The sequence below is a fragment of the Furipterus horrens genome, unplaced genomic scaffold, assembly GCF_987537825.1.
Source record: "Furipterus horrens unplaced genomic scaffold, mFurHor1.1.pri manual_scaffold_5, whole genome shotgun sequence".
In the NCBI taxonomy this organism is placed as follows: Eukaryota; Metazoa; Chordata; class Mammalia; order Chiroptera; family Furipteridae; genus Furipterus; species Furipterus horrens.
The window spans coordinates 125971418-125983649 of record NW_028327175.1 but is presented as its reverse complement, the minus strand read 5'-3'; the positions used below and the strand labels follow the sequence as shown (position 1 = coordinate 125983649).

The 12232-nt window shown below is 39.4% G+C and overlaps 1 protein-coding gene across 1 annotated transcript in view; it reads left to right on the top strand.

Moving 5' to 3' along the window:
• TNRC6A (trinucleotide repeat containing adaptor 6A) overlaps positions 1-12232 on the top strand; it is a 106865-nt gene that overhangs the window by 72533 nt on the left and 22100 nt on the right. The window contains exons 7-12 of the mRNA XM_090279391.1: positions 3741-6329; positions 7610-7786; positions 8683-8858; positions 9999-10031; positions 11567-11647; positions 11940-11991. Coding sequence (XP_090135517.1) covers positions 3741-6329; positions 7610-7786; positions 8683-8858; positions 9999-10031; positions 11567-11647; positions 11940-11991 — 3108 coding nt within the window. The remainder of the gene's footprint in view (positions 1-3740; positions 6330-7609; positions 7787-8682; positions 8859-9998; positions 10032-11566; positions 11648-11939; positions 11992-12232) is intronic.

Sequence of the window (12232 nt, the reverse complement as noted above, 5' to 3'; positions counted from 1 at the left end):
CTCGCACCTGCACAGGGACTTAACAATCTTACTGTTTCTCATTGTTTCCTGTAAAAGCTTAATGATCATCTTCTACTTAATCATGTTTTCATATGTTTATTCTCCAGATCATTTGTAGGGATGGGATTTGGCTTCCTTGTCTTTAAGGGAAATGGATTATTTGTCTTCTTTCATTTCTGAAGTAGGCTGACTATAAAACACTTTAGTTGTCATTGCTGAAGAGTCTCATTCTTTCTACAACTTCAGTTAGACTAGTATCTACACACACACACACACACACACACATCTCTTAGATTTTTCTAGCTAAGCTATAACATTTTTCATAACTAAAAAGGTGCTTGTGATCCATCCTTGGTAAATACAATTTTTGAAAAACTTTTTGCCCTATTGTGGCTCAGTTGGTTCAGCATCATCCCGCAAACCAAAAGGTCACTGGTTCAATTCCCAGTCAGGGCACATACCTGGGTTATAGGCCAGGTCCCAGTTGGGGGCATGTGAGAGGCAAACGGTCAGTGTTTTTCTCACCCATCCATGTTTATCTCCGTCTCTTTCTCCCTCCCTTCCCTTCTCTCTAAAAATAAATAAATAAAAATCTTAAAAAAAAAAAAAAAAAAAAAAAAAAAGCAATAGTCTTTTAATTTAGTTTTTTGGAAGTATCAAGTTAAGTACCAGATTAAAAATGGAATTTTATCAAATAATTGCCTGTGGTAGCTCTCCTTATTTTTCTAAAATACATAGGAATATATTGCAGAAGACAAATTTAGATCACCACCACCACCACCTTCAGGACCAGATTCTGAGAGAAATTTTCACTAACATTAAAGGTGATAGAGTTAGTTTGCAAAATGTGTATTTTGCTGGCTGTGTGTGTGTGTGTGTTTGTGTATTCTGACATAAAAAACTTTGTTTTTCTTACAATCAAGTCTTTTTTTATGGTTTCTTTCTTTGCTTTTATGTATAAAAAGTTCTCATTCACTGATAACTTCATGTTTTCATCTTTTTTTAAAAGATATTATTTATTCAGTTAGTTATTTAGTTATTATTAGAGAGAGGGGAAGGGAGGGAGAAAGAGAGGGGGAGAAACATCAATGTGTGGTCGCCTCTCATGCACCCCCAACTGGGGATCCGGCCCACAACCCAGGCATGTGCCCTGAGTGGGAACTGAACCAGTGACCCCTCTGGTTCACAGGCCAGCACTCAATCCACTGAGCCACTCCAGCCAGGGCGACATATAATCTTTGATACATACTTGTATATTTCTGGATTACTTTTTCTGTTTAATTGAAGTGCTTATATACTCTGATAGTACAGTGCTGTTTAACTGCATGATAATATAACTCTCCCTCCCCCTTTACACTCTGTTACTCCTCTTTTTGAGATTTAAAAATTTTCATTTGGTTTTATATGAATTTTTAAATCACTTTAATCAAGTTAGAGGCTTGTTAGCAATTTCTAACAATTGAGTTAAAACTCACATATTGTCACAGTTTCCTTTTCAGAAAATTTCCATACTTAATCAAGTCATCTTCTATGGCCTGCAATAAAATTTAATCATATATGGCTTTAAAGGTTTGTAGCTTTGTTCCAAGTTGCTTTATAGTTTTTTATGACTGTTAAAATGAGGATCTTTTTTCCATTGCACTTTCTTGTTGATTATTCCTGTAGTATAGAAAGCTATTGCTTTTTACATGTTAACCATTTGTTTCTTTTCTGCTATCTTTACCTCATTTGGGGGTCACATTTCATTGGTTAGTACTTCCAGCACAACGTTGTTGATAATAAATATACCATCTTTTTCCTGTTATGAGAAATGCGTCTGATGTTTCATTGTTAAATTCCAGGCCCCTGCTTTTATTTTTGACTTGGGTAATTTTATCTAACATTTCCAATCTTAAAAATTCCTTTTGCTATAGCCCATAAGGAGATGATGTGGTGGCTTCATTGTTTTAGATATGGAGAAAAGTGGGTGAATTTGGGACTTGTGATGTTTGGATTGCGTGAGTGTGAGAGTGTATGTGTGTATGTGTGCGCGCGCGTGTGTGTGTGCGTGTGCGTGTGCATAGTAAGAAATCAAGGCTAAATCTTAGGTTTTAGGAAGCTTACTGAGAAAAGGAAAAATAATAAATACATGAAATTATTTTTTTCCCTTTGGCAGAAGAGGTACTTGTGGGGGTACCTGAGTTCAAGGATTCAGTGACAGTGCACATGATGCACATGGGCCATAGTGTTGAGCAGTGTTGCTGGTAGTGCAGGTGCTGGCATATTGATTTGTTTTTATCCAGTAAGATTGACTGACTTTATGATATTCTTTTATTACTTTGTAGGCACTGAAAGATGACAAACTTTGTGTCTGCTTAAAAAAAACGATTCTTTAACAGGGATTGAAAATAAGTCACTTATTAAACTTTAAAATATTTATATTTGAATTATATATATATTTTTGGTGTCTGCCTAGTCCTTTTTTCCAGTTATTCTTTCTAGTTCCATCACCTTTAGGTGCTTAACAATTGTGCTTTGAGAAAAAATGATGTGAGGTGAACCTGATTTTCCTGCTAGCAATACTCTTAATAGTGAATTACATTTATTTTCTAGGCCTACAACCCAGTGGTGATTTCAGTAGGTCTAGGGTATGACTTGAGTGTGTGTGTGAGTTATTTAAAAGCACTGCATATGATGATTCTGATGACCCCTCCAAAGAGAACGACAATATAAGCAACCCCTAAGGACAATCTACATGCAATCATCTTCTGTAGCTTATTACCTGTGAGGAATTTCTAACTGTACCAGTCCTTAAACTGAATCAGAAGCCTGCCCTACCTGCTGTAAAATAACAAGATAACCTATAGCAGTAAGTCTAAGACTATAAGATTATATGACTGGTCGTTAATTGTCTTTAGTGTGAGCAGTTGATTTTTAATTATAGTAATTCTGTGATTTTCAACATATAATTAACAATTTTTATGAAGAAGGGAAGAATTTAAAATATTATGACCACTAATGATATGGAAATATAATAGCAAAGACTTCATAAACTTGTCTGGAATATTTCAGGTTGTCCACTAATAAATGGACACATAATGGAAAAAACTTTGTAATTTTTATAAACTTGTCATACTACCCAAAACAGATATGTGAAAAAGCAATTGTAAGAAAGAAAGTCTAGAAAAGAATTCCTAATATACAGGGGTGGGCAAAAGTAGGTTTTATAGTTGTGAGTGTATGGAACAGCGTTTATTCTTATATTATTATTTAGTAATTATTATTTATTTCTATTACAACTGTAAATCTACTTTTGCCCATTCCTATATTTCTAAAAATTTGGCCTGTTCACTTGTTCTTACCCATCTACATCTCTGCCGCTTCTTCCCATGTAAGGCCTCTAAGCCTGGGTTGCTTCGTAAATACTAATACATTACTATCACCTCTTCCTTCCTGACACCAATATTCTTTTACTTTCTGATAAGTTAGCAGTTCATTCATTCAGCACATACTTACTGAGGAGCACTTAATGTTCCAGGTGTTGCTCTAGGCATTCAAAACAGCATCAGTGAACAAAGTGCAGAACTCCCTTCCTGTGTGGAACTGATTGGATATTGAAAGTGGCTGGGATTTAACCAGTGCCCTTGTAACCATACTGCCAAGTAGTATATCTTTTGATATTGGGTAACCACATACATTTATCATATAGTCATCAGTTTTGCAAGCAGTTCATAAAATTTTATGCTTTTCTTTTATTCTAGATACAAACCATAATAATACTTCTGGATCTCATTATGAAAATTTGCATCAGGGACCTGTGTCTTCTACAAGTGACTGTAACACAGACTGTCAGGATGCTGTTGTAAACGACTACTCTGAAAAAGAAGCATGGCCCTTGGTCCCTGGCAGTGATCCAGAGTTGGCTTCAGAATGTATGGATGCTGATTCTGCCTTCATTTCTGAATCAGAAAGAAACATCACTATCATGGCTTCAGGGAGCACAAGTGGTGAAAAAGATGGCCTTCGGAACAGCATTGGACTTGGCTCCCAGAACAAATTTGTGGTTGGCGGTGGCAGCAGCAATAGTGTGGGCCGTGGAAGTAGTACTGGGCCCTGGGGCTTCTCCCATGGAGTTGTAACAAGCACATGTCAGGTCTCTGTGGATGCTCCTGAAAACAAGTCAGAAAGTAGCAACAATAGAGTGAATGCTTGGGGCACTGTAAGCTCTTCATCAAATGGAGGGGTAAATCCAAGCACTTTGACTTCAGTTAGCAACCATGGTGCCTGGCCAGTATTAGAGAACAGTGGACTTGCCCTAAAAGGGCCTATAGGGAATAGTAGTTCTAGCATCAATATTCAGTGCAGTACCATAGGCCAGATGTCTAACAATCAGAGTATTAACTCTAAAGTGGGTGGTTCTTCTACCCATGGTACCTGGGGAAGCCTTCAGGAAACTTGTGAATCTGAAGTAAGTGGTACACAGAAGGTTTCATTCAGTGGTCAACCTCAGAATATCACCACTGAAGTGACTGGACCAAATAACACTACTAACTGTATGACCTCTAGTTTACCAAACTCTGGTTCAGTACAGAATAACGAACTGCCTAGTAACACGGGGGCCTGGCGTGTGAGCACAATGAATCATCCTCAGATACAGGCTCCATCGGTTATGAATGGCACTTCCCTTTCTCACCTTAGCAATGGAGAGTCAAAAAGTGCAGGCTCTTACGGTACTACATGGGGTGCCTATGGTTCTAACTACTCTGGAGACAAATCTTTAAGCCCTAACAGCCAAGCTAATGGTGACACTGTGAATGCAACTCTAATGCAGCCTGGCATAAATGTGCCTGTGGGCACTAACTTTCAAGTTAACACAAATAAAGGAGGGAGTATGTGGGAGTCTGGGGCCACGAATTCCCAGAGTCCATCATGGGGAAGTGGAAATGGTGCAAACGCTGGAGGGAGTCGAAGAGGCTGGGGAACTCCTGCACAAAATACTGGCACTAATGTACCCAGCGTGGAGTGGAGCAAACTGCCTGGCAATCAGCATTCCAGTGACAGTGCAAATGGCAATGGTAAGAAGTTTACAAATGGATGGAATTCTACTGAGGAAGAGGATCAGGGTTCTGCCACATCTCAGACAAATGAGCAAAACAGTGTGTGGGCCAAAACAGGAGGTACAGTTGACAGTGAAGGTAGTACAGAAAGCACTGGACACCTCGAGGAAAAAGTCACTGGTGAGACTCAGAGTAGAGAGAGAAGAAAAATTGATCAGTACACATTACTTCAAAGCATTGTTAACAGAACTGACTTAGATCCACGTGTCCTGTCCAACTCTGGTTGGGGACAGACTCCTATTAAGCAGAATACTGCCTGGGATACCGAGATGTCACCTAGAGGGGAAAGAAAGACTGACAATGGGACAGAGGCCTGGGGGAGCTCTGAAACACAGACTTTTAACTCAGGGGCATGTATAGACAAGACTAGCCCTAACAATAATGATGCCTCATCTGTACCAGGGTGGGGAGATCCCAAGCCTGCTCTGAGGTGGGGAGATTCCAAAGGCTCAAACTGCCAGGGGGGATGGGAAGATGATTCTGCTGCTACAGGAATGGTCAAGAGCAATCAGTGGGGGAATTGCAAAGAAGAAAAGTCCACATGGAATGATTCGCAAAAGAACAAACAAGGCTGGGGTGATGGACAAAAATCAAACCAAGGGTGGTCCATTTCTGCCAGTGATAACTGGGGAGACACGTCAAGGAGTGACCATTGGGGTGAGACTAACAAGAAGTCTAGCTCAGGAGGTAGTGACAGTGACAGGTCTGTTTCTGGTTGGAATGAACTTGGTAAACCTAGTTCTTTTACTTGGGGAAATAATATAAATCCAAATAATTCATCAGGATGGGATGAATCTTCTAAACCTAACTCTTCCCAGGGGTGGGGAGATCCTCCAAAGTCTAGTCAGTCGCTGGGTTGGGGAGACTTGGCAAAGCCAGTCAGCTCTCCAGACTGGAACAAGCAGCCAGACATTGTTGGGTCTTGGGGAGTCCCTCCGGCTCCAGGCAAACCCTCTGGTACAGGCTGGCTGGGAGGACCTATTCCAGCCCCAACGAAAGAAGAAGGACCCACAGGCTGGGAGGAACCATCGCCAGAGTCCATACGGCGCAAAATGGAAATTGATGATGGAACCTCAGCTTGGGGAGATCCCAGCAAATACAACTACAAGAATGTGAACATGTGGAACAAAAATGTCCCAAATGGCAGCAGCCGCTCAGACCAGCAAGCACAGGTGCACCAACTGCTGCCATCTGCAAGTGCCATCTCAACCCCAGAGACAGGCAGTGGCTCCGGTGAGTTATTACTTTGTGGAGTTGTTCCTTCACAGAACTGAGTCTTTTTTCAGTTTACTTTATGATGAAATGTGTTTAACAGAGTATTCACTTGGCATACAGAGGCCTATTTTACTCCAATCCAGGAAAAGCTTTTGAATTAAAGGGAAGGTGTTCACAAGCAGGAAACAGCTCTGCCTTTGACAGCATCAGCTGTGAATCCTACATACTCTGTTCTCTATTAGGAATGCTACAGAAGGCATAGTTGGAAAGGTGGTGTTAAGTGGGGATGCTGTACACTTTCCTCGGTTCTTCAGAGTCAAGTTGAACTTTTTGTTTTTATTCTTTGACTGAAATATCCCCAGAAACAAAACAGGTGTTAACAACAGTACTCTAAATACTCTTATACTATATTTGGCCTTAGAAGGGATTTTTTTAAGAAGGCGTGAAATCCAAGCCTGTCAGATACAATGTATGTGTGTGTGTGCCTATAACATTTGACACTACCTTTTGAGTATATTCCCACTTTCCTCTTATAACAAAGAACTGGTTTCTGTCTCCACAGATGATCTTGACAGTGACGTTTTCATTAAGTGTCATTGGAACATACTGTCTTAGTTAATTAGACATGGAGATAGGAGTGTTTTCATGAGCCAACCTTTCAGCACCTAATTTTTTCCTTGAGTATAGTTTATTGTATTGATTAGTTTTAATTCTTTAAAGAAACATCTGTGTATCTAACGGGAAGGATGTTTTGGTTTTTTTAAACATGTTTATGGCTTTACCTTTCTTTGCTTTGGACAACGTGATAATAGTTCAAGATTTTTAAGAAGCATTATTCAGCACCTGTAAATGTAAGATGTGTTTTTCCAGAACAGTGATGTTGAAATTTGCACTTATGGTAAAAATTCTGTACGCTCACTATTCCCCAGCTAGATCACATGCTTCAATTCACTAGGTTTGGTTCAGACTGACTTGACTTTCCAGTAATCAAATTTATCTTCAAAGAAGGATGTGTTGCCATAATTAAAGTTATTCAAAAGAACCTATTCTATACCCAGAGGGCAATTATGAAAGAAGAGGTGAAGAAAATATTCACACAAAACAGTTAAATTAAATACTGGGAAATTATTTGTCTTCTTTACATAAAACTGATGCCATTTTTTTTTTTTGCCCATCACTCTTTAATACATAAATGTGAAGTTCTTCATCTTTTGTTCCCTGAGTATTCCTTATTGCCTCTGATTCCACTGTACCTCCCTGCCATGTGCTGATGACTTCTTTTCCCATACTTTCTAAAGGCTGGGGTGAACCCTGGGGGGAGCCTTCTACTCCAGCCACAACTGTGGATAATGGTACTTCAGCATGGGGAAAACCCATAGACAGTGGTCCCAGCTGGGGGGAACCCATTGCAGTGGCATCCAGCACATCCACGTGGGGTTCCAGCTCTGTTGGTCCACAAGCGTTAAGCAAATCTGGTAAGTTATTGATAATCCCTGATAGCTCTTCTGTAGCAGTGGTGATCTCTCATTGAATATAATTAATTGGATAATGTCTGTGTCATTGTTAAGGTATTGATGTATCATTGTACTAGATGATACTATTTGGCTTTTTAATTTTGTAGCATGGTTTGCTCTTTTATCTTTCTGAATTTCTCTTTTCTCATTTTCCTTAGAACTGCAACTATTAATGATTTGCATATACTTCACCACATTATATTATGTTATATTTTACCAAATTAGATTATCTGGAAATAATCAAGCAGCTTTCAGGCTATCCAGCATGAGAGACTAAATATAATAGTCACAGGGAAATAGATGCAAACTATCTGGCTCAGGTTCCAGATGATTCCCTGAAAATTATACAGAAAATGAGCAAACTTTAGGAAGGACCCCATTATTCAGATGAACGTTGTCACTGTGTCATAGATTGTGTATGGAACACCCCATAGAAATCGCAAAGGCCGAGTATAGACTCAGGAAACTTTTCTGCATATGACTTGCAATACTTTCTGAAAATATACCTGAAATGAACTCTTCTAAATTTCAGCTATCCTCTTTTTCCTGTGCATCACCATCCAGATTAAGTGAATGTAAACAAAAATGTCACCCACCATAGTCCCATTTTTAGAAACACTGATTTGTAAAAGCATGGAAGATATTTTTTGGAATTTTTAATAAAAATAAATTCTTGTTTGATGAAACTTGAAACTCAGTGTAAAACATAAATTCCTGCTATGCAAATTTGGGAAGGGAAATAAAAGTGGGTTTTTTTAGGTTGTTCCTGCACCCTCCCCCTTTAATGTATGCTCATCCTCCAGAAAGAATTGTTTTATTAAAGCATGTTTCTCTTTGTATAACAAATCCACAACCAGGGCCAAAATCTATGCAAGATGGCTGGTGTGGTGATGATATGCCATTGCCTGGAAATCGCCCCACTGGCTGGGAAGAGGAAGAGGATGTGGAGATTGGAATGTGGAATAGTAATTCGTCTCAAGATCTTAACTCATCTTTAAATTGGCCACCATATACAAAGAAAATGTCATCGAAGGTAAACATTTCAAGGGCAATGTCCTTGAAACTTTAAATTCCAAAGGTAGTTCACCCAGAGAAAATTAATGTTCTGCCTCCCCATTTATGGCAATCAGTATAGTTCAGGCAGTCCCCAACTTAGATATAGCCTCCTATATGGGCAGCCACCTAGGAAGACATAAGACCACAGGAACTTCCTTTCTCAACCCACTGCTACAGCTTGGGATTTCTCTCCCCCTCCCCTCCACCAGTGCTGCCTGGGACAACCCTTCACCCTAGGGTGGTGCCTGCAGTGGTGAGGAAGAAGAGAAGGGCAAATCTCCATGTTGACTCTTGCCATCCCACTCCAAGTTCATCTCCCATTCCACCTCCTCATTGGAGTCCCCAAACTCCCCTGTACCCAGATTCATCCTCCTCCTTATCTGTCTGTTATCTTTGTCCCTGTCCCATCCCCAAAGGTCCTGTGACAAAAATTCCTAGGAATGAGCCAAGCTCGATTTTGCTTTTAAAATGGACAAATCTTATTCCTAAACCTGGCTGTACATCAGAAACATGTGGAATTTGTTAAAAATACAGCTTCCTGCATCCCACATCTACTGTAGTTTGGAAATTGAACCACGTTTCTTGTCCAATGTTTCTGCTGCAGAGCCAGGCTTAAGAACCACGGGTTTAGAGCTCTGGCTCTTTAGAGGTGGTGTTGGATGCTGGTGTGTTATTCTCCTGGAGACCCTTTTCAAAATATGTGCCCAGTCTCCCAAGTGATTCTAATACAGCTTCCCTACCCTGTTTGAAAACCATTCCTTTCTGAGAGACCCTAAGAATCAGCTGATGCCAGGGTCCCTCTCTTTTAATCCTGGGATTCTAAGTCTAGGACCCGTCATTTTCATTAAAAAAAAATTTTTTTTATTTGGCTGAATTTGCCTGTTGCCTCACCATGTAGCTTATGAAGTGCTTCCCCATATTTTACATAAATCATTTGATCTTCATAATCTACTGACATACAATACTGATGAAATTGAGACTAGGAAAAGTGGTGATTTGCCCAAAGTTGCATAAGTAGTAATGACAGAACAAGGACTTAAGTTTAGGTCTTCCAATTCCAAACCCTGTGTTCTTCCCACTGGACCATGCTGTTTTGTGACTTTGTCTTTCCTTACAGGGTCTGAGTGGCAAAAAAAGGAGAAGGGAAAGGGTGTGTAGCCTTTTTACTCTTTCTCCTTTATTTCTACTAGTAAAAATCTTTTAGAAAGCAACTGCAAACATTTATTTAGCCTCTGCTGTGTGCCAGGTACTGTGCTTGGTGCTGGGGGTTCAAAACACTTAAGATATGAGCTGCACCATCAAGGAGCTCAGAGTCCAGTTTGGGTCATTAGGAGCCCTGTGAGCTCTGTCAGCTTGAACTTGGAACATGCTTGGGGGTTGGGTGTGTTAAGGAAAACAGTAACCTGACATCACCAAAATGTAGAATTTCTGGAAAGAAGAGAGATCTGGCTCTGTAGTTAGATTAAGTGCAGATTGTAAAGGGTTTTCAATACCATGCCCAAGAATTTGAACTTGAGTTTGTATAAATATGGAGCCAGTGAAACTGAATAGAAGTTAACATCAGTTGATTTTTAAGGTTAATTTCTTTAAAGAATGTTAACCAGTGATAAAATGAAAGATGTATTGAAGCAGAGGAAAGACCAGAGTTAGGGATCTAAGTTGAGAAGTTTCTGCATTCACTCAGGTTAGAGAGGATGGCCTGGATTGGGAAGCAAGAATGAATCCATAGTGAAAGGGACTGATTTGAGAGACATTTGTAATTGAAGGGCAGAATGCCTTGGCAACCAGTTAGTCTGGGGGTTGGCGTAAAAGAGGAAAGGAATCAAAGACAACTTTAGAACCTCACAAAGGATTAGGTGCTTGCTTCAGAGACCTGCCTTTCGAGGGGAAATTAAGCTGTGTTCTGTTCCAGTCAGAAGGAAAAGTTAGTAGCACTGGGGAAGTGAAATTAAGGTAGCAGACTGAGAGAATGGTCCTGTGAGCTTCACATAAGTGGGGGCACATTGGTCTCTGTGGCTTTTAGCCTCCCTGTGTACCACCCTGCTAATCATGGAGCATTCATTCTGTCAACACATGTTTCAATGTAGATTCTGTACAGCCCAAACCCCAACCACCATCAGAAAGCCAACACCAAGTAGAAAGAACCCCAGCTTTAGTTGTTGCTGGGGATAGTGGGTTCTTGGCAACACAAACTGAAATTTTAAAATACCATATGGAAACGTGGTGTTTTTTCAGTGTAGGGCGCATAGCATAATTAAATTAAGTTAAATTCTTTGGACTAACCTGGAAACCTAATGACTGTTTTAACTTTGGTTTGGTTTGGTTGGAGAGTTCCACAAATCCAAAGTATAATTTTCCTTCAGAACACTGTCCATTTGTAAATTGAACTCATAAATAGTTCTCTTTTTTATGGATCACTGAAGCCCTTTGCTTCTGTCTTTTCCTTCTGACTGCTTGCCTTTAGAGATTTTTCTGTACATTACAGCTATACCAGAGGACTGAAGCAAAGGAAGTTGAAAGCCAAATAAGTTGATTTTAAATTGTTAACAACTCTGTTAAGAATTGATTGGAAGAGAATTGGCTAAAAAAGAGAGTTGGGAATTGTCTTGAAGTTTATTAATCTATCACTATACCCAGATAAATAGAAATAGCTATGGCATCTTTCTACTCTTTTATTTTATGAAGGGAATGATGAAGGGTGGAAACAAACAAGAAGAAGCGTGGATAAATCCATTTGTTAAACAGTTTTCAAGTATTAGTTTTTCGGTAAGTGTTTTCCTAACAGCCTCCTCTTTTAATGGCGCTTCATAAATTTACCTTAATTTCATTTTTTTGTTTTCAAGTTAGAGTAAAATTGGCCACAAAGCCTTTGTTTTTATAGTTTGAGCTAAAGAACTGTGACCACATATTTTATTTAAAAAGAATTTTATTAGTGAAAAATATGGCTTTATGATTCACTTGAATTTTACAGATAATGAATAAAGTAAAATATTGATGTTTTATTTATTTTCATTGATAAATTAAGGTCTGCTAACATGCTACTTTTCCTTAACTTCAGAGAGATTCACCAGAAGAAAATGTGCAGAGCAATAAGGTGGACCTTCCTGGAGGTAAGAAAAACTTAAATCAGTTTGAGTTTGTACTCATCCTTGATGGACAGACATGTCTGTGACATAATTCTACTAAAAGAGCACTCACCTAGGGCATGAGAGAGGAAACTTAGGTTCCCATTGCAGAATTGATGTGCCTTTGAAGTGTGAATCACTGCAAAACTAAGGTAGTGGTAACAGTAGTCTGAAGCATGGAATTAAAGAGTTTTAAGCAGGAGAATGGCATTATTTGGATTTGTTT